At 46.0% G+C, this 22445-nt stretch overlaps 2 protein-coding genes across 17 annotated transcripts in view; both read left to right on the plus strand.

Annotated features, from left to right (window-relative positions):
• The first annotated feature begins 1483 nt into the window (after positions 1 to 1483).
• LOC149980726 (arfaptin-1-like) lies at positions 1484 to 17216 on the plus strand. Of its 13 annotated transcripts, none has more exons than XR_016483030.1 (9): positions 1484 to 1691; positions 3714 to 3809; positions 5129 to 5165; positions 7002 to 7108; positions 7634 to 7855; positions 11184 to 11341; positions 11487 to 11661; positions 12440 to 14288; positions 14396 to 17216. XR_016483030.1 is itself a non-coding variant. In XM_090183336.1 (8 exons), the coding sequence occupies exons 2-8, from the start codon at positions 3723 to 3725 to the stop codon at positions 12605 to 12607; spliced, it is 954 nt and encodes a 317-aa protein (XP_090039462.1). In that variant the 5' UTR covers positions 1484 to 1691; positions 3714 to 3722; the 3' UTR covers positions 12608 to 17216. The 13 variants fall into 13 exon arrangements, 3 of the variants coding, with proteins under 3 accessions (XP_090039462.1, XP_090039463.1, XP_090039461.1); XR_016483022.1 differs by having other exon boundaries at positions 1510 to 1691; positions 5126 to 5165; positions 12440 to 15085; positions 15284 to 17216; XR_016483021.1 differs by having other exon boundaries at positions 1510 to 1691; positions 5126 to 5165; positions 12440 to 14851; positions 14968 to 17216.
• Positions 17217 to 18418: 1202 nt separating this feature from the next.
• Positions 18419 to 22445, plus strand: part of LOC110498424 (uncharacterized) — a 46038-nt gene continuing 42011 nt past the window's right edge. For 2 of the 4 annotated variants that reach the window (XR_016483019.1, XM_090183333.1), the window contains exon 1: positions 18419 to 18790. The gene's annotated coding sequence lies outside the window, so the exon portion shown is untranslated. The remainder of the gene's footprint in view (positions 18791 to 22445) is intronic. The other 2 variants (XR_016483020.1, XM_090183332.1) reach the window with 1 other exon arrangement.

Here is a 22445-nt window from a genome sequence, read left to right on the forward strand (position 1 = left end):
TGGTCCCATAGCATTGTCTCTGATGGGAAGCTGTTCCTATAGCAGGGTCTCTAAGGGGAACCTGGTCCCATAGCATTGTCTCTGATGGGAAGCTGTTCCTATAGCAGGGTCTCTAAGGGGAAGCTGGTCCCATAGCATTGTCTCTAATGGGAAGCTGGTCCCATAGCATTGTCTCTGATGGGAAGCTGTTCCTATAGCAGGGTCTCTAAGGGGAACCTGGTCCCATAGCATTGTCTCTGATGGGAAGCCGTTCCTATAGCAGGGTCTCTAATTCCTGGTGGGCTGTGTCCTTTGTCTGCATATTTTTTCTATTTCCTTTCGACAACCAGGTGAAAGGAGTCCCTAACTAATCAATGACCTTAATTGATCAATCAAGTATAAGGGAGGAGCGAAAACCCTCAGAAACTCGGCCCTCCAGAAACTAAGTGTGCCACCCCTAAAGGATTTATCCCACTGTAAAGTGTTCAACTTCTTACTTAGACACCCGCAGACCAAAAAACGAGCATCTCAACGGCCGTTTAAAAAAAAAACTTTATTAAAACAGGAAGTCCCATTGAAGTCAAAAGTGCTAGCCTGGTCCCAGATCAGTTTTGGGGTAAATACCTTTCAGATTAATATCTGTACAATTTATTGACAGTATTCTGCTAATAACCTATCTAGGTTGGGAGATTAGTTGTTTACAGGAAGAATAACAACATGTATTTATTGAAATGTGGTGACACATGTAACGGATGTGAAACGGCTAACGGTGGTGCGCGCTAAAAAGCGTTTCAATCGGTGACGTCACTTGCTCTGAGCCCTTGAAGTAGTAGTTCCCTTTGCTCTGCAAGGACCGAGGCTTTTGTGGAGCGATGGGTAACGATACTTCGTGGGTGACTGTTGTTGATGTGTGCAGAGGGTCCCTGGTTCGCGCCCGGGTATGGGCGAGGGGACGGTCTAGAGTTATGCTGTTACATGGTCCTATGATAGGTGATCGAGCAACTCTGGAGCCTAGTTTTTCTAACGTGATCTATCTGGATTTCGCCCGATCAGATACATAGAAATGGAATGAATAGATCGGAAGTCTCCATTCAGTTCAATGATTTGTCCGTTCTATTCATGTAATCCTATTTGAGAGACGAAATCCAGATACTTTTAGATCAACTGGGCCCTGGTGAACCTTTGGGTTCACATTGATGATGATTTAAATAATAAAAAGAAGAAGAAATGTAGTCTCAGATTATTCAGGGAAAAAAACGTCCCTTGACGCTTCTCCTACATTGTGGCTACGCACAGATCCCCACTAGATAGCACAGCCACAAAGTCAACATTTGGCGATAGTAATAATTCTAGAAAACAAAACTTCGTTTTTTAAAATCTTAATTTAAGTTTAGGATTAGACATAAAGTTGTCAGTGTGGTTAAGGTTCGATTTAAAATCCGATTTTTAGAAGATCAATTCTAGAAATAGTCGGTTTGTTAATGACTTTGTGGCTGTGTTGACTAGTTACGACCTTGCGCACAGCAAGGTAGAAATACTTCCGGGATTTGAATGTAGTTTTGATATTTTGTTTTACATTTCCGGTTTTCAGAAAAGTTCCAATTGTACTTTTGTCCCAAAGTCTCTAATAGTTTCCTGGCGCAGTTTTACATTGATCTAGAGATTAAATCCAAAGAAAACGGACGAAGAAATACATCTGAAAGAAATAGAAGGTAAAACTTTGCAAACTTTTCTGGTCGTTGTTTACGATTTTTTCGCCAGGAGACATTCATAACTAACAACGAGTAAGTAGCCTACAAGTTGTACTTTAAACAGGCCTAACTTATACTTCTAATCACGGAAACAGCGGATGTTGTATAGAGAAATGGATTGCGAATGATTTCTAATTGATATGACTATCTGTCCGTCGTGTGACTAGTAGTCAGATGAGAGGAAGACAACGAAACCTCTCACTGCCCTGGCCAACTTGTTGTATAATATGAATGGCCAGTAACTATGTGTGTTGTGAATGTTTATTGGGGGGCTATTTGCAATGGGCCAAGCTTATTATACTAGAATTATAGACATTTTATCCGGTTGTTATAAAAAATGATTTACGAGACAACTATTGTGTGTTTGTAGTGTTGGTGAATAACCGCAGGTGGCAGTGTATGCTAACCAAACCAGCTGAAGGGGAGAGGGGAGAGTAGGAAGGCTCAGTCAGAGATGAGGAGGAGGAGGAGAGTAAAGCTCAGTCAGAGAGGAGGAGGAGGAGGAGGAGAGTAAAGCTCAGTCAGAGAGGAGGAGGAGAGTAAAGCTCAGTCAGAGAGGAGGAGGAGGAGGAGAGTAAAGCTCAGTCAGAGAGGAGGAGGAGGAGGAGAGTAAAGCTCAGTCAGAGAGGAGGAGGAGAGTAAAGCTCAGTCAGAGAGGAGGAGGAGGAGAGTAAAGCTCAGTCAGAGAGGAGGAGGAGGAGAGTAAAGCTCAGTCAGAGAGGAGGAGGAGGAGGAGGGGGAGAGTAAAGCTCAGTCAGAGAGGAGGAGGAGGAGGAGAGTAAAGCTCAGTCAGAGAGGAGGAGGAGGAGGAGGAGAGTAAAGCTCAGTCAGAGAGGAGGAGGAGGAGAGTAAAGCTCAGTCAGAGGAGGAGAGTAAAGCTCAGTCAGAGGAGGTGAGTAAAGCTCAGTCAGAGGAGGAGAGTAAAGCTCAGTCAGAGAGGAGGAGAGTAAAGCTCAGTCAGAGAGGAGGAGGAGGAGAGTAAAGCTCAGTCAGAGAGGAGGAGGAGAGTAAAGCTCAGTCAGAGGGGAGGAGGAGAGTAAAGCTCAGTCAGAGAGGAGGAGGAGGAGAGTAAAGCTCAGTCAGAGAGGAGGAGGAGGAGGAGAGTACAGCTCAGTCAGAGGAGGAGAGTAAAGCTCAGTCAGAGAGGAGGAGGAGGAGAGTAAAGCTCAGTCAGAGGGGAGGAGGAGAGTAAAGCTCAGTCAGAGAGGAGGAGGAGGAGAGTAAAGCTCAGTCAGAGAGGAGGAGGAGGAGGAGAGTACAGCTCAGTCAGAGGAGGAGAGTAAAGCTCAGTCAGAGAGGAGGAGAGTAAAGCTCAGTCAGAGGAGGAGAGTAAAGCTCAGTCAGAGGAGGGGAGTAAAGCTCAGTCAGAGAGGAGGGGAGTAAAGCTCAGTCAGAGAGGAGGGGAGTAAAGCTCAGTCAGAGAGGAGGAGAGTAAAGCTCAGTCAGAGAGGAGGAGAGTAAAGCTCAGTCAGAGAGGAGGAGGAGGAGAGTAAAGCTCAGTCAGAGAGGAGGAGGAGGAGGAGAGTAAAGCTCAGTCAGAGAGGAGGAGGAGGAGGAGGAGGAGGAGAGTACAGCTCAGTCAGAGAGGAGGAGGAGGAGGAGGAGAGTACAGCTCAGTCAGAGAGGAGGAGGAGAGTACAGCTCAGTCAGAGAGGAGGAGGAGAGTACAGCTCAGTCAGAGAGGAGGAGGAGAGTAAAGCTCAGTCAGAGAGGAGGAGGAGGAGCAGGAGCGTACAGCTCAGTCAGAGAGGAGGAGGAGGAGAGTAAAGCTCAGTCAGAGAGGAGGAGGAGGAGAGGATTAAAGCTCAGTCAGAGAGGAGGAGGAGGAGGAGAGGATTAAAGCTCAGTCAGAGAGGAGGGGCACGGCAGTCAAAAGGGAAGTGTTCAGCTCGAAATGAAAGGAAGTAGAATCTAATATTTATATTTCCATGTTTCAACTTCTCCGGGTTTGACTGTCTGTAAAAATGTGTATTCTGTACAAAGAAAGGTAGGATGATGGTGGAGGTGGAGAACCAGAGAGGGGAGACCCTCATACCCAGCGAGGGAGAGGGGTCTGGTGGACAGGAGGCCATCGACATGGTAAGAACTACCAGGTATCCAGGACACTACTGAGTGTTGATGATAATATGTTTGGGACAAGAAGAGAACATATATATAAAAACAGCATTCTGTGATTTGAAAAACAACAAAACCCGGACTCTCTCTGTGGTCTCCTCTGGATATTCTTCCAGAATCAATTTGGGTAAATAGAAAAATATTTAAAAGTGACCATTGGAGAGGTTTCCAGATCCCTGAGTCTACTTTAACAGTATGAACAATGCGTTATGTTAAATGTAGTATGTAATATACAATAGTAATATTATTATAACACTGTATCATGTCAAGGATATCGGCTGGGTAACGTCACTGGTTCGTTCAGCCTGTCTACTGTTCTGATCAGTGTATTTATGAGATAAGAGTACCATTGTCCAGCTGACTAAGTGATTTGTCCAGTGACGTGTCAGGTAAAGGGTGTGGCACAATGATGTCATCAACAGGTGACTCACCTGTGGCACGGAAGTAGCAAACGCACACACACACACACACCTCCCCGTCTCTCTGTCTGCTAAACCTCCCCGTCTCTCTGTCTGCTAACCTCCCCGTCTCTCTGTCTGCTAACCTCCCCGTCTCTCTGTCTGCTAACCTCACCGTCTCTCTGTCTGCTAACCTCCCCGTCTCTCTGTCTGCTAACCTCCCCGTCTCTCTGTCTGCTAACCTCCCAGTCTCTCTGTCTGCTAACCTCCCTGTCTCTCTGTCTGCTAACCTCCCTGTCTCTCTGTCTGCTAACCTCCCCGTCTCTCTGTCTGCTAACCTCTCCGTCTCTCTGTCTGCTAACCTCTCCGTCTCTCTGTCTGCTAACCTCCCCGTCTCTCTGTCTGCTAACCTCCCTGTCTCTCTGTCTGCTAACCTCCCTGTCTCTCTGTCTGCTAACCTCCCCGTCTCTCTGTCTGCTAACCTCTCCGTCTCTCTGTCTGCTAACCTCCCTGTCTCTCTGTCTGCTAACCTCCCCGTCTCTCTGTCTGCTAACCTCCCTGTCTCTCTGTCTACTAACCTCCCCGTCTCTCTGTCTGCTAACCTCCCCGTCTCTCTGTCTACTAACCTCCCCGTCTCTCTGTCTACTAACCTCCCCGTCTCTCTGTCTACTCTCTCTCTGTTTTGTCTTTCTTCTTTTTGCTTACACACACACACACACACACACACACACACACACATACACACACATACACACAGCAGTGTTTGTCCAAGGTGACGTTACTGTGTGCAGCAGGTAGAGGTGACTCAGTGTGCCCGGACTGCAAGGTGACTCAGCACAGGTGTTCTATTCTTTCATTCTGTCTGTTTTCACTTCCTACCAGAAGGAGTCCGTTGTCGAGGACAACACAGAACCCGATGAGGGTAAGGCAGCAATAAAATCAATGAATCACCCTCTCACCCCTGACCTCTCACCCCAGACCCTATAGCAGTGGTCCCAAACTAGTGGCCCGTGGGCCGAATTTGGCACTTTTTAATTTGGACCCCCAGGTTTTCTAAGCAAAAATAATTACAATAATACTTTTATTTTTGCAACAATGCAGAAAATAGAGAAATAATAGAAAAGTAAGACGCGTAATAATGAATCCACAAAGAGTAACGATGTAACTTGGCTATATAAAATATACTATACTACTACTACACTATACTACTACTACTAATACTAATATACTATACTACTACTACTACTAATACTACTATACTACTACTACTAATAGTACTATACTACTAATACTACTATACTACTACTACTAATACTAATATACTACTACTACTACTACTACTAATATACTATACTACTACTACTAATACTAATATACTATACTACTACTAATATACTATACTACTACTAATACTAATACTAATATACTATACTACTACTACTACAAATATACTATACTACTACTACTAATATACTACTACTACTAATATACTATACTACTACTAATACTAATATACTACTACTACTACTACTACTATACTATACTACTACTACTACTACTAATACTACAAATATACTATACTACTACTACTACTACTAATATACTATACTACTACTACTACTACTACTAATATACTATACTACTACTACTACTAATACAAATATACTATACTACTAATACTAATATGCTATACTACTACTACTACTACTACTACTAATATACTATACTACTACTACTACTAATATACTATACTACTACTACTAATACTAATACTAATATAATATACTACTACTAATACTAATATACTATACTAATACTAATATACTATACTACTACTATTACTAATACTAATATACTATACTACTACTATTACTAATACTAATATACTATACTACTACTACTACTACTACTACTACTACTAATATACTATACTACTACTACTACTAATACTAATATACTATACTACTACCACTAATACTACTATACTACTACTACTTATATTACTATACTACTACTATTACTAATACACTATACTACTACTAATACACTATACTACTACTAGTACTAATACTAATATACTATACTACTACTACTACTAATATACTATACTACTACTATTACTAATACTAATCTACTACTACTACTACTACTAATATACTATACTACTAATACTAATATACTATACTACTAATACTAATATACTATACTACTACTACTACTACTAATATACTATACTACTACTACTACTAATACTAATATACTATACTACTACTATTACTAATACTAATATACTATACTACTACTACTACCAATATGCTATACTACTACTACTAATACTACTATACTACTATTACTAATACTAATATACTATACTACTACTACTACTAATATACTATACTACTACTACTACTAATATACTATACTACTACTATTACTAATATTAATATACTATACTACTACTATTACTAATACTGATATACTATACTACTACTAATACTAATACTAATATACTATACTACTACTACTACTAATACTAATATACTATACTACTACTACTACTACTACTACTAATATACTATACTACTACTAATATACTATACTCTATACAACAGCAAATCAGCTCCAAGTGATTTTTAATTTTGGTAATCTGTTCAAAACTCTTCCCACGCATTCCAGAGATATGTGATGGTAAACAAATGTACGTTTTTAAATGATGTTTTCGTCTAATATTATATCTGTTTGGGTCTCTACCATCTAGGTCCACGGAAGCCAACCACAGGACCAGTGGTTGTCACGGGAAACCAGAAAATGCCCGCCATTGAGAAACTGGACCAGGTTCGCAAATGGAGCATCACTACTTATAAGGTGAGAGAGGGGGAGGGAGGGGGGGAGGGAGGGGGAGGGGATAGAGAGAGAGAGGGGAGGGAGGGGGGAGAGGGATGGAGAGGGAGGGGGGAGAGGGATGGAGAGATGAGGGGGAGAGAGGAGGGAGAGGGATGGAGAGATGAGGGAGGAGGGAGAGGGATGGAGAGATGAGGGGGAGGGAGGAGGGAGAGGGATGGAGAGATGAGGGGGAGGGAGGAGGGAGAGGGATGGAGAGATGAGGGGGAGAGAGGAGGGAGAGGGATGGAGGGAGGAGGGAGAGGGATGGAGAGATGAGGGGAAGAGATGAGGGGGAGGGGGAGGGAGGAGGGAGAGGGATGGAGAGATGAGTGGGAGAGATGAGGGGGAGGGATGGAGAGATGAGGGAGGAGGGAGAGAGATGGAGGGGAAACTCCTTTCTCTGCTTGTCTTGCATGTTACATCTCTCTCTTCCTCTCTTCCCTCCCTCTCCATTCCTTACTCCCCCTTCTGCCCTTCCCTCATCTCCACCCTCCCCCTCCTCCCCAGTGTACTAAGCAGGTTCTGTCAGAGAAGATGGGTCGTGGATCCCGTACGGTCGACCCAGAACTCGAGGCCCGCATCGACATTCTCCGTGATGACCGCCGTCGTTATGATCACGTGACCTGCCTAGCCCAGACACTCGCCACGCAGCTCGCCCAGGTCACACAGACGCAAAGGACTCTGGGCGATGCCTTCACCGAGCTCAGCCTCAAAACGGCGCCACTACACGTGAGAGATTTTAATACATTTTATTTTGAAAGAACATTCCTCTAGTCTGGGTACCAGTCCTCTAGTCTGGGTACCAGTCCTCTAGTCTGGGTACCAGTCCTCTAGTCTGGGTTCCAGTCCTCTAGTCTGGGTACCAGTCCTCTAGTCTGGGTTCCAGTCCTCTAGTCTGGGTTCCAGTCCTCTAGTCTGGGTTCCAGTCCTCTAGTCTGGGTTCCAGTCCTCTAGTCTGGGTTCCAGTCCTCTAGTCTGGGTACCAGTCCTCTAGTCTGGGTTCCAGTCCTCTAGTCTGGGTACCAGTCCTCTAGTCTGGGTTCCAGTCCTCTAGTCTGGGTACCAGTCCTCTAGTCTGGGTTCCAGTCCTCTAGTCTGGGTTCCAGTCCTCTAGTCTGGGTACCAGTCCTCTAGTCTGGGTTCCAGTCCTCTAGTCTGGGTTCCAGTCCTCTAGTCTGGGTACCAGTCCTCTAGTCTGGGTACCTGTCTTCTAGTCTGGGTTCCAGTCCTCTAGTCTGGGTACCAGTCCTCTAGTCTGGGTACCAGTCCTCTAGTCTGGGTACCAGTCCTCTAGTCTGGGTTCCAGTCCTCTAGTCTGGGTTCCAGTCCTCTAGTCTGGGTACCAGTCCTCTAGTCTGGGTTCCAGTCCTCTAGTCTGGGTACCAGTCCTCTAGTCTGGGTTCCAGTCCTCTAGTCTGGGTACCAGTCCTCTAGTCTGGGTACCAGTCCTCTAGTCTGGGTACCAGTCCTCTAGTCTGGGTTCCAGTCCTCTAGTCTGGGTACCAGTCCTCTAGTCTGGGTTCCAGTCCTCTAGTCTGGGTACCAGTCCTCTAGTCTGGGTACCAGTCCTCTAGTCTGGGTTCCAGTCCTCTAGTCTGGGTACCAGTCCTCTAGTCTGGGTTCCAGTCCTCTAGTCTGGGTTCCAGTCCTCTAGTCTGGGTTCCAGTCCTCTAGTCTGGGTTCCAGTCCTCTAGTCTGGGTTCCAGTCCTCTAGTCTGGGTTCCAGTCCTCTAGTCTGGGTACCAGTCCTCTAGTCTGGGTTCCAGTCCTCTAGTCTGGGTACCAGTCCTCTAGTCTGGGTTCCAGTCCTCTAGTCTGGGTTCCAGTCCTCTAGTCTGGGTACCAGTCCTCTAGTCTGGGTTCCAGTCCTCTAGTCTGGGTACCAGTCCTCTAGTCTGGGTTCCAGTCCTCTAGTCTGGGTACCAGTCCTCTAGTCTGGGTTCCAGTCCTCTAGTCTGGGTTCCAGTCCTCTAGTCTGGGTACCAGTCCTCTAGTCTGGGTTCCAGTCCTCTAGTCTGGGTACCAGTCCTCTAGTCTGGGTTCCAGTCCTCTAGTCTGGGTTCCAGTCCTCTAGTCTGGGTTCCAGTCCTCTAGTCTGGGTTCCAGTCCTCTAGTCTGGGTTCCAGTCCTCTAGTCTGGGTTCCAGTCCTCTAGTCTGGGTTCCAGTCCTCTAGTCTGGGTACCAGTCTTCTAGTCTGGGTTCCAGTCCTCTAGTCTGGGTTCCAGTCTTCTAGTCTGGGTTCCAGTCCTCTAGTCTGGGTTCCAGTCCTCTAGTCTGGGTTCCAGTCCTCTAGTCTGGGTACCAGTCCTCTAGTCTGGGTTCCAGTCCTCTAGTCTGGGTTCCAGTCCTCTAGTCTGGGTTCCAGTCCTCTAGTCTGGGTTCCAGTCCTCTAGTCTGGGTTCCAGTCCTCTAGTCTGGGTTCCAGTCCTCTAGTCTGGGTTCCAGTCCTCTAGTCTGGGTTCCAGTCCTCTAGTCTGGGTACCAGTCCTCTAGTCTGGGTTCCAGTCCTCTAGTCTGGGTACCAGTCTTCTAGTCTGGGTTCCAGTCCTCTAGTCTGGGTACCAGTCTTCTAGTCTGGGTTCCAGTCCTCTAGTCTGGGTTCCAGTCCTCTAGTCTGGGTTCCAGTCCTCTAGTCTGGGTTCCAGTCCTCTAGTCTGGGTTCCAGTCCTCTAGTCTGGGTTCCAGTCCTCTAGTCTGGGTTCCAGTCCTCTAGTCTGGGTTCCAGTCCTCTAGTCTGGGTTCCAGTCCTCTAGTCTGGGTACCAGTCCTCTAGTCTGGGTACCAGTCCTCTAGTCTGGGTTCCAGTCCTCTAGTCTGGGTACCAGTCCTCTAGTCTGGGTACCAGTCCTCTAGTCTGGGTTCCAGTCCTCTAGTCTGGGTACCAGTCCTCTAGTCTGGGTACCAGTCCTCTAGTCTGGGTTCCAGTCCTCTAGTCTGGGTTCCAGTCCTCTAGTCTGGGTTCCAGTCCTCTAGTCTGGGTTCCAGTCCTCTAGTCTGGGTTCCAGTCCTCTAGTCTGGGTTCCAGTCCTCTAGTCTGGGTTCCAGTCCTCTAGTCTGGGTTCCAGTCCTCTAGTCTGGGTTCCAGTCCTCTAGTCTGGGTACCAGTCTTCTAGTCTGGGTACCAGTCCTCTAGTCTGGGTTCCAGTCCTCTAGTCTGGGTTCCAGTCCTCTAGTCTGGGTTCCAGTCCTCTAGTCTGGGTTCCAGTCCTCTAGTCTGGGTTCCAGTCCTCTAGTCTGGGTTCCAGTCCTCTAGTCTGGGTACCAGTCCTCTAGTCTGGGTACCAGTCCTCTAGTCTGGGTTCCAGTCCTCTAGTCTGGGTTCCAGTCCTCTAGTCTGGGTTCCAGTCCTCTAGTCTGGGTTCCAGTCCTCTAGTCTGGGTTCCAGTCCTCTAGTCTGGGTTCCAGTCCTCTAGTCTGGGTTCCAGTCCTCTAGTCTGGGTTCCAGTCCTCTAGTCTGGGTACCTGTCTTCTAGTCTGGGTTCCAGTCCTCTAGTCTGGGTACCAGTCCTCTAGTCTGGGTTCCAGTCCTCTAGTCTGGGTACCAGTCCTCTAGTCTGGGTTCCAGTCCTCTAGTCTGGGTACCAGTCTTCTAGTCTGGGTACCAGTCTTCTAGTCTGGGTTCCAGTCCTCTAGTCTGGGTTCCAGTCCTCTAGTCTGGGCTCCAGTCCTCTAGCCTGGGCGCCAGTCCTCTAGCCTGGGCGCCAGTCCTCTAGCCTGGGCGCCAGGGACAGCAAGGAGTCATCAAGCCAGATGGTTCTCTAGTCTGGGGAGGGAGGGAGAGAGGGAGAGAGGGAGAGAGGGAGAGAGAGAGAGAGAGAGAGCGAGAGAGAGATACTTAAATTGTAATCTGTACATGTAGATAGATATAGATAGATAGATAGATATAGATCATGTAGATAGGGGTGAAATGACCAGCACCGTCCTCAGACAATTGCTTTTATTGTTGGTTTAATTCTAATTTCTGGATAAGGCTTAAAATACAGACTTGAATGTTTTCAACAGTTTTTGTGTGCAAATGTCCTCTCAAATCCTCTTGTTCTGGTCTGTATTTCTCAGGTAGAGTTTGGTCTGAACGGGGACACCCAGCGGTTCCTGTCGAAGAGCGGAGAGGTCATGGTCTCGGCTATGAACTCTTTCACCTCCGATATGAACACACTGATTAACAAAACTATAGAAGACACCATGGTTAACGTGAAACACTACGAGACAGCCAGGTAACACACACACACACACACACACACCCAACAGAGAGAGACCAGGCAACACAACAACCTTTGTGTCATCTCGCTAGGCCAGCGACCATTTTGGCTCGAGGGCCACATCGGGATGTAAAAATTTAACAGAACTAATGTCTTACAGGATAGAGTACGATGCGTACCGTTGTGACCTGGAGGACTTGAACCTGGGACCTCGAGACACCGCCACCCTCCCCAAACTAGAGCAGGCCCAGAGAACCTTCCAGAACCAGAGAGAGAAGTATGAGAAGAGCCGAAACGACCTGTCAGTCAAACTCAAACTACTGGAGGAGAATAAGGTAAGGAGACGAGGTCAAATAGGGGGTGCATTTATGACCAGGGATCACTTCCTACTGAGTCACCCTCAGAGAGTGGGGTCGTGACCTGAGATCACTTCCTACTGAGTCACCCTCAGAGAGTGGGGTCATGGCCAGGGATCACTTCCTACTGAGTCACCCTCATAGAGTGGGGTCGTGACCTGAGATCACTTCCTACTGAGTCACCCTCAGAGAGTGGGGTCATGGCCAGGGATCACTTCCTACTGAGTCACCCTCAGAGAGTGGGGTCATGGCCAGGGATCACTTCCTACTGAGTCACCCTCAGAGAGTGGGGTCGTGACCAGGGATCACTTCCTACTGAGTCACCCTCAGAGAGTGGGGTCATGGCCAGGGATCACTTCCTACTGAGTCACCCTCAGAGAGTGGGGTCACGGCCAGGGATCACTTCCTACTGAGTCACCCTCAGAGAGTGGGGTCGTGACCAGGGATCACTTCCTACTGAGTCACCCTCAGAGAGTGGGGTCATGGCCAGGGATCACTTCCTACTGAGTCACCCTCAGAGAGTGGGGTCATGGCCAGGGATCACTTCCTACTGAGTCACCCTCAGAGAGTGGGGTCACGGCCAGGGATCACTTCCTACTGAGTCACCCTCAGAGAGTGGGGTCACGGCCAGGGATCAGACATTATTGACTGCCACCCTGGAGGGAGAGGGGGGTGGGGTGGATTTGGATGGAACACACTCATTCACTCCTCTCCCTCCGTCATTTTCCCACTCCCCCCCCCTCCTCCTCTCCCCCAGGTAAAGGTTCTCCAGCATCAGTTGGTATTGTTCCATGGTGCTGTAGCCTCCAACAGCACCTCCAACCACCAGCACCTGGAGCTCAGCTTGCAGCAGGCAAGCACCAAGCTACCCATGCCCGGCACGGAGCCTCCTTCCTGGCTAGAGGAGAGCTCATCACCCCAATGACCATCCACCATATCTGGGGGTCCATGAAACTTTCCAGTATCTTAATGCAAGTTGGGGCCTCTCAACTGCCACATCTGTGGGCCAAAACAGAGGGTATTGTCGACACTCCTGTTCTCTTATCCTATAGATCCTATAGGTTCTTCTCTTACCCTATAGGTTCTCCTCTTACCCTATAGGTTCTCCTCTTAACCTATAGGTTCTCCTCTTACCATATAGGTTCTTCTCTTACCCTATATGTCCTATAGGTTCTTCTCTTACCCTATAGAACCTATAGGTTCTCCTCTTACCCTGTAGAACCTCTAGGTTCTCTTCTTACCATATAGGTTCTCCTCTTACCCTATAGGTTCTTCTTTTACCCTATAGAACCTATAGGTTCTCCTCTTACCCTATAGAACCTATAGGTTCTTCTCTTACCCTATAGAACCTATAGGTTCTCCTCTTACCCTATAGGACCTCTAGGTTCTCCTCTTACCCTATAGGTTCTCCTCTTACCCTATAGAACCTATAGGTTCTCCTCTTACCCTGTAGGACCTCTAGGTTCTCCTCTTACCCCATAGAACCTATAGGTTCTCCTCTTACCCTGTAGAACCTCTAGGTTCTCTTCTTACCATATAGGTCCTCCTCTTACCCTATAGGTTCTCCTCTTACCCTATAGAACCTATAGGTTCTCCTCTTACCCTATAGAACCTATAGGTTCTCCTCTTACCCTATAGGTTCTTCTCTTACCCTATAGGTTATTATCTTACCCTATAGGTCCTATAGGTTCTCCTCTTACCCTATAGGACCTCTAGGTTCTCCTCTTACCCTATAGGTCCTCATCTTAGGTTCTCCTCTTACCCTATAGAACCTATAGGTTCTCCTCTTACCCTATAGGTTCTCCTCTTACCCTACAGATTATCCTCTTACCCTATAGATCCTATAGGTTCTCATCTTACCCTATAGGTCCTCCTCTTACCCTATAGATCCTATAGGTTCTCCTCTTACCCTATAGGTTCTCCTCTTACCCTATAGGTTCTTCTCTTACCCTATAGGTTATTCTCTTACCCTATAGGTCCTATAGGTTCTCCTCTTACCCTATAGGACCTCTAGGTTCTCCTCTTACCCTATAGGTCCTCATCTTAGGTTCTCCTCTTACCCTATAGAACCTATAGGTTCTCCTCTTACCCTACAGATTATCCTCTTACCCTATAGATCCTATAGGTTCTCATCTTACCCTATAGGTCCTCCTCTTACCCTATAGATCCTATAGGTTCTCCTATTACCCTATAGGTTATCCTCTTACCCTATAGGTTCTTCTCTTACCCTATAGGTTCTTCTCTTACCCTATAGGTTCTCCTCTTACCCTATAGGACCTCTAGGTTCTCCTCTTACCCTATAGAACCTATAGGTTCTCCTCTTACCCTATAGGACCTCTAGGTTCTCCTCTTACCCTATAGGTTCTCCTCTTACCCTATAGGTTCTCCTCTTACCCTATAGGTTCTTCTCTTACCCTATAGGTTCTCCTCTTACCCTATAGGACCTCTAGGTTCTCCTCTTACCCTATAGGTTCTCCTCTTACCCTATAGAACCTATAGGTTATCCTCTTACCCTATATAACCTATATGTTATCCTCTTACCCTATAGGTTCTTCTCTTACCCTATATTTCCTATAGGTTCTTCTCTTACCCTATATGTCCTATAGGTTCTTCTCTTACCCTATAGGTCCTATAGGTTCTCCTCTTACCCTATAGGTCCTATAGGTTCATCTCTTACCCTATATGTCCTATAGGTTCTTCTCTTACCCTATAGGTTCTTCTCTTACCCTATAGGTCCTATAGGTTCTCCTCTTACCCTATAGGTCCTCATCTTAGGTTCTCCTCTTACCCTATAGAACCTATAGGTTCTCCTCTTACCCTATAGGTTCTCCTCTTACCCTACAGATTATCCTCTTACCCTACAGATCCTATAGGTTCTCATCTTACCCTATAGGTCCTCCTCTTACCCTATAGATCCTATAGGTTCTCCTCTTACCCTATAGGTTCTCCTCTTACCCTATAGATTCTCCTCTTACCCTATAGGTTCTCCTCTTACCCTATAGGTTCTTCTCTTACCCTATAGGTTCTTCTCTTACCCTATAGGTTCTCCTCTTACCCTATAGGACCTCTAGGTTCTCCTCTTACCCTATAGGTTCTCCTCTTACCCTATAGAACCTATAGGTTATCCTCTTACCCTATAGAACCTATATGTTCTCCTCTTACCCTATAGGTTCTTCTCTTACCCTATATTTCCTATAGGTTCTTCTCTTACCCTATATGTCCTATAGATTCTTCTCTTACCCTATAGGTCCTATAGGTTCTCCTCTTACCCTATAGGTCCTATAGGTTCTTCTCTTACCCTATAGGTTCTTCTCTTACCCTATAGGTTCTCCTCTTACCCTATAGGACCTCTAGGTTCTCCTCTTACCCTATAGGTTCTCCTCTTACCCTATAGAACCTATAGGTTATCCTCTTACCCTATAGAACCTATATGTTCTCCTCTTACCCTATAGGTTCTTCTCTTACCCTATATTTCCTATAGGTTCTTCTCTTACCCTATATGTCCTATAGATTCTTCTCTTACCCTATAGGTCCTATAGGTTCTCCTCTTACCCTATAGGTCCTATAGGTTCTCCTCTTACCCTATAGGTCCTCATCTTAGGTTCTCCTCTTACCCTATAGGTTTTCCTCTTACCCTACAGATTATCCTCTTACCCTATAGATCCTATAGGTTCTCCTCTTACCCTATAGGTTCTCCTCTTACCCTATAGATCCTATAGGTTATCCTCTTACTCTATAGGTTCTCCTCTTACCCTATAGGTTCTCCTTCTACCCTTCTCTTCCTGTAATACCTCTCACTCTGTTTCACCTACTTGTATACAGTGTTGTGACCTGACTATAGACTGTTGTTCACTCTGTTTCTGCTACTTGACTATAGACTGTTGTTCACTCTGTTTCTCCTACTTGACTATAGACTGTTGTTCACTCTGTTTCTCCTATTCACTGCCTGTATAGGAGTTCTGTTTGGCAGTAGCATTGTTACTATCACAGCATTTCTGTTTATTATTATGTATACAGCATGTACAGTTCTCCTGTATTGACTAATGCTGTGTCCAAAATGTCACCCTGTTCACTACGTCGTTCACTACCTTTGGAGCTCTATAAAGGGAGGTGCGTAGCATGTGGGGACGCAGCCTACAACTAAAGGACCAAACTAACGTGCGGTTCTGAGACGTGGAACCAAAGCCAGAGACCGTAGAATGTTCGAGACCGTTAGAACCTTTGACACTCTAGAACCTTCTTGGACTTTTTTTTAAGGATCTTTTAGATTCCTACCAGAATCAACTATACTGAGCAAAAATATTTAAAAAAATAAGCACAAAACAATTTCAAAGATTTTACCGAGTTGCAATTCATATAAAGGAAATCAGTCGATGTAAATCAATTCATTAGGTCGCTAATCTATGGATTTCACATGACTGTACAGGGGTGCAGCTGTGGAGGGCATAGGCCCACAGAAATACTCCTCAGCACCCCCCCCCCCCCCCCCCCCCCCCCGATCCTGCAGGTGATGAAGCCAGATGTGAGGTCCTGGGTTGTCGTGGTTACATGTGGTCTGCAGTTGTGAGGCCGGTTGGATGTACTGCCAAATTATCTAAAACGACATTGGAGGTGGCTTATAGTAGAGAAATGAACATTCAATTATCTGGCAACAACTATGGTGGACATTCCTGCTATCAACATGCCAATTGCACTCTCCTTCAGCTTGAGACATCTGTAGCATTTTTAGAGTGGCCTTTTATTGTCCCCGGCACAAGGTGCACCTATGTACTGATCATGCTGTTTTTAATCAGATTCTTGATTATGCCACACCTGTCAGGTGGATGGATTATCTTGACAAAGGAGAAATACTCACTAACAGGGATGTAAACAAATTTGTGCACAAAATTTGGGAGAAATAAGCTTTTTGTGCGTAAGGAACATTTCGGGGATCTTTTATTTCGGCTCATGAAACATGGGACTTTTTCCACGTTGCGTTTATATTTTTGTTCGGTGTATTTCCAAACGCATCTTTTGCACTTGTCTATCTACCAAAAAATAACAATTGTGTATAATTGTGTGTTTTTTTAATATAAACACAATTTAATGCCAAATATCGAGATCAACATTTATTCTTCGTGTATAATGTACGTGTTTTTGATTCTTTAAAATAGGAAATTCAAAAAAGCACATCTGAGTTATCTTCGTTGCAGGTGCGTGATAACAGTTGAATAAAACGAGACAAAAAGGAGAAACCTGCACACTGCTCTTTAAGCTTTACAAATCGACCTCCCGTCCAATCAGAGGCTGACACATAGAGCTTATTACAGAGCAGTGAGAGGGTTTCCCTTTTCACATGGCACTTGCACATCGGAGTGGGCTTGTTGCAGGTGCGTGGGAATCATTTGTGGCGATTTCTAAAGAAAATGACTTGCACACACTGCTCTTGCCAGTGTTACTTTAGATTTGTTAAGCTTTTATGTATTGACCTGTCGGCTTTCCTCAGAGCTTTTGGTGTGTTTTTGAATCTTGCCCATTAAAATGTTTGTGAACAATTTGTTTTATCGTGTCTTTGTCATGTCAGAAAATAGAGTGTTTGAATGTTTAATGTTTATTTACTTACTTTTTATAGTCCCAGTCAGTGTTTTTCCAGTCATGTGATCAGCTCATTAACATAACGTAATATAATATATATATATATATATTGTATTTACATGACTGTTATGTTAATGAGCTATATATATATATATATATATATTTTTTTTTTAGATCAGCATTTATGACATCACTCACTATGACATCATTTTTCCTTCTCAGGGTTCCAGAGGCAGTGTTCTAGAATGTCTCATTGTACTGTGTGTTTACTTAGCATCCGTCAGATGCCTAAACACAGTGACTAGGGGCTATTCTCTCCACAGAGCTAATGGTCTGTTTTTTTCAGCCTCGCTAGTTCCCAACGCTAAGGCTTCAATCCCGTTTCTCCACCCTTCTCCCAAAGTGCACACTTGCGGACTTCCCGTCATGGATTTAACAAGGGTGGAAACTCCGTCCAGCCAATGCTTACACTAATCCAATGCTTTTAAATCCATTGTTGGGATTGTGTAAGTGCACACTTTGGGTGAAAGGTGGAGAATGTTGTTTCTATGTCATTTCAATGAAACGTGGAATAGACGTTGAATTGATGTCTGCCCAGTGGGTAAGGTCTGGTTTCAGGCACAGTCTCGGACTGTCCAGCTATTTCCCATTCATTAAAAACTGCTGGGAGATATAGTAATTGGAGAGTTGATTAGCCAATTGAGAACAAAATGTCTTCACTGCTAAACCTGTGTTGACGATCTGCTGTGTGGCCGCGTCGGTGTGTGTCCGTATCTAGGGTCATTTTGACAAAAATCTCTCCGGAGAGCAGGAGGAGCTCTGTCCACTGGGCAGCGAGGACTGACTCACTGTCGGACTAATCTAGGATACTGACAGCTCTATTCTCTACACTGACTTTACCCGGCTAAGTGTTTTCAAGATTACTTAAAGGGTGATCTGTGGTTGAACTAAGTTCATGAGGCATTCATAAGTTATTATTTTAACAATCAATGGCTATTTGATTCAAATGCTTGTACCAATTGCAGATTGCCCCTTTAATTGTGACTGATACAGTGGCACACACTGCAGCTAATTACTGGGAGAGAATTCAAAGACCAAGTGCCAAGGGAGGGACAGGCTGAGCTGTTATCTACCCTTAACACACTCCCTTCACACACAGCCTGCCCACAGCATGACGACATGGCACACAGAGGCTGCATCATATTGTAGGCAACCCTTTTCATTCATCTGATATTGCTTTTCCTCTGTACTGTATTCTACAGTCAATATAGGGCTATCAACAATAATCTATTCCACTCTCTCTCTCTGTCTCATCACACCTGAGCGAGCAGCGTTGGGGGTGTCCACGCATGCGCACCACTCTCCCTACGCACTCGCGCTCAACCGGTGTCGGGAGAAGCTCGTGCCCGTTCTACGGGTAGGTCCGTTCTGTGTACACTGGCAAAGGATCCGTTTCTTCTCCTGCTATACCGAACTCCATTCTCCTCGGTTTGATTAGGAATATATCTGCGTGTGCATGCTCCGTTTTTTAACGGTAAGTTTTTAGGGACAATAAACGGTATTTGCATTATTTTTTTGTTGTCGCCAACGGGTTTGGAATTGGAACTATACTCATCTCACACTCGGTCATGTGGTTAGCGGTGCCTACCGTGTCATAAAACGATGACACTTCAGGGGATTGTAGTGTATACCTAGTGTGAGTAATCAAACTGTCATCCTCAGCTGGCCTTTTTTGGCGTTAGTTTGGTTCAATAATAGTGACCATGTGCAGCCGGATTTCTATCCTCCAGCTCTAGTTGCGGTGATCTGCGTTTGCTTAATTAGCTTCATTTTTAAATTATATTTTTCTTGTAAAATAATTGTCACCGCAGGTCTCAATATGGTGTAATTGCAGACCGCAATTCGGGGCGTTTCTTGATATCAGGGAACAACCATTGATACCTACCATCGGTCAGTTCCGGTGTTATGAGATTGATTGTTTCTCGACACAGATTATTTGTTTACATAGCAGGTTAGGTGATTTAGCATGGCAGGTCAGGACAATGAGGTTAAGGTTAGGAAAAAGGGTTAGGCTTACCTACAATCATACACGAAAGAAACGCCCACAGACCAATGGCGAGCGTCAATGGGTGTAACTTCCCATCAATAAACAGCGATATCAGAAAACATCCCTAATTGCGGTCTGCAATTACACCCTTCTCGTGATCTGACCAATGAAGTATATAAACCCTGTATTGCTGATGCTATGTTTTAGCCAATGAGAGGCTTTGAAGCCAGCACGCGGCCATCCAGTCGGAGGAATAGGAATGAATGGGATTCTACAGTATTTAATTTAAATGTTTCAAGGACAAAATTAAATGTATTTAAGTATTTTGTTGTTGTTGTTGTTGTGGGGACAGTAACATTAGAACTTCCAAACAAATTATACTTTAATAAGGAAGTTTTGTAAAGTTTATTTTTAAATGTTTTACTCACCTCATAATATAATGTTTTAAAGTACGCATTTAAGGTGTCTATAATAGAATAAACAAATGTAGACATTAATAACTGCATTTCTATAACTTCCTCAATATGTTTACAATGGAGGAGGAGAACCAAGATGGTGGCGCGGTGGCTTCAAAACAGCACTCCCTGTCAGTCATCTAGTGTGTATAAATCATTGAATCTGACTGTAATATTGTTGTCAGTGGCCAGCCTCTGTATGGAGTCCACAGGGCCAACATTATCGGCGGGCCTTAGGGGGCCTGGCACGCCCGCCCAAATAAAATATTGATCATTTATTAGACTGAGACGCGCCCCGACAGAAAACACATCAATCTCTGATAAGAGTGAAACAGCACCTCTCTGTCTCAGTATGTGTAGACCATGTATCTGATGCTGTCTGGACAGTGAAACAGCACCTCTCTGTCTCAGTGTGTGTAGACCATGTATCTGATGCTGTCTGGACAGTGAAACAGCTCCTCTCTGTCTCAGTATGTGTAGACCATGTATCTGATGCTGTCTGGACAGTGAAACAGCACCCCTCTATATATAGACCATGTATCTGATGCTGTCTGGACAGTGAAACAGCTCCTCTCTGTCTCAGTGTGTGTAGACCATGTATCTGATGCTGTCTGGACAGTGAAACAGCTCCTCTCTGTCTCAGTGTGTGTACACCATGTATCTGATGCTGTCTCAGTGTGTGTACACCATGTATCTGATGCTGTCTCAGTATGTGTACAACATGTATCTGATGCTGTCTCAGTGTGTGTACAACATGTATCTGATGCTGTCTCAGTGTGTGTACACCATGTATCTGATGCTGTCTCAGGGTGTGTACACCATGTATCTGATGCTGTCTCAGTGTGTGTACACCATGTATCTGATGCTGTCTCAGTATGTGTACAACATGTATCTGATGCTGTCTCAGTGTGTGTACACCATGTATCTGATGCTGTCTCAGTATGTGTACAACATGTATCTGATGCTGTCTCAGTGTGTGTACACCATGTATCTGATGCTGTCTCAGGGTGTGTACACCATGTATCTGATGCTGTCTCAGTGTGTGTACACCATGTATCTGATGCTGTCTCAGTATGTGTACACCATGTATCTGATGCTGTCTCAGTGTGTGTACACCATGTATCTGATGCTGTCTCAGTGTGTGTACACCATGTATCTGATGCTGTCTCAGTGTGTGTAGACCATGTATCTGATGCTGTCTGCACCAAAAGAGTATGGTGTGTCATACTAGAGGGGAGAGGGCTCAATCTCATTGAAATGGGTCCAGATTAAGATTCAGAAGGTGGGGGGGGGGGGGGGGGGGAGTAGCTGTGTCATCCACATAGCAATGACAGGAGAGACCATGTGAGGATATGACAGAGCCAAATTACTTGGTGTATAGAGGAGAGGACCTAGAACCGAGCCCTGGGGGACACCAATAGTGAGAGTACGTGGTGCAGACACAAATCCTCTCCACGTCACCTGGTAGGAACGGACTGCCAGGTAGGATGCAATCCAAGAACGCCCAGCTCTGAGAGGGTGGAGAGGAGGATCTGATAGATCCTGAGACACCCAGCCCTGAGAGGGTGAAGAGGAGGATCTGATAGAGCCTGAGACGCCCAGCCCTGAGAGGGTGGAGAGGAGGATCTGATAGAGCCTGAGACGCCCAGCCCTGAGAGGGTGGAGAGGAGGATCTGATAGATCCTGAGACACCCAGCCCTGAGAGGGTGGAGAGGAGGATCTGATAGATCCTGAGACACCCAGCCCTGAGAGGGTGGAGAGGAGGATCTCATAGATCCTGAGACGCCCAGCCCTGAGAGGGTGGAGCGGAGGCAGAGCCTGAGACACCCAGCCCCGAGAAGGTGGAGAGGAGGATCTGATAGAGCCTGAGACACCCAGCTCTGAGAGGGTGGAGAGGAGGATCTGATAGAGCCTGAGACGCCCAGCCCTGAGAGGGTGGAGAGGAGGATCTGATAGATCCTGAGACACCCAGCCCTGAGAGGGTGGAGAGGAGGATCTGATAGATCCTGAGACACCCAGCCCTGAGAGGGTGGCGAGGAGGATCTGATAGAGCCTGAGACGCCCAGCCCTGAGAGGGTGGAGAGGAGGATCTGATAGATCCTGAGACGCCCAGCCCTGAGAGGGTGGAGCGGAGGCAGAGCCTGAGACGCCCAGCCCCGAGAAGGTGGAGAGGAGGATCTGATAGAGCCTGAGACACCCAGCTCTGAGAGGGTGGAGAGGAGGATCTGATAGAGCCTGAGACGCCCAGCCCTGAGAGGGTGGAGAGGAGGATCTGATAGATCCTGAGACACCCAGCCCTGAGAGGGTGGAGAGGAGGATCTGATAGAGCCTGAGACACCCAGCTCTGAGAGGGTGGAGAGGAGGATCTGATAGAGCCTGAGACGCCCAGCCCCGAGAAGGTGGAGAGGAGGATCTGATAGAGCCTGAGACACCCAGCTCTGAGAGGGTGGAGAGGAGAATCTGATAGAGCCTGAGACACCCAGCCCTGAGAGGGTGGAGAGGAGGATCTGATAGAGCCTGAGACGCCCAGCCCTGAGAGGGTGGAGAGGAGGATCTGATAGATCCTGAGACACCCAGCTCTGAGAGGGTGGAGAGGATAATCTGATAGAGCCTGAGACGCTCAGCCCTGAGAGGGTGGAGAGGAGGTTCTGATGATTCTAGGAGGATGAGAACAGAGGAGAGTCAGC

Source organism: Oncorhynchus mykiss, chromosome 9 (assembly GCF_057628025.1).
Source record: "Oncorhynchus mykiss isolate SJ-2025 chromosome 9, ASM5762802v1, whole genome shotgun sequence".
In the NCBI taxonomy this organism is placed as follows: Eukaryota; Metazoa; Chordata; class Actinopteri; order Salmoniformes; family Salmonidae; genus Oncorhynchus; species Oncorhynchus mykiss.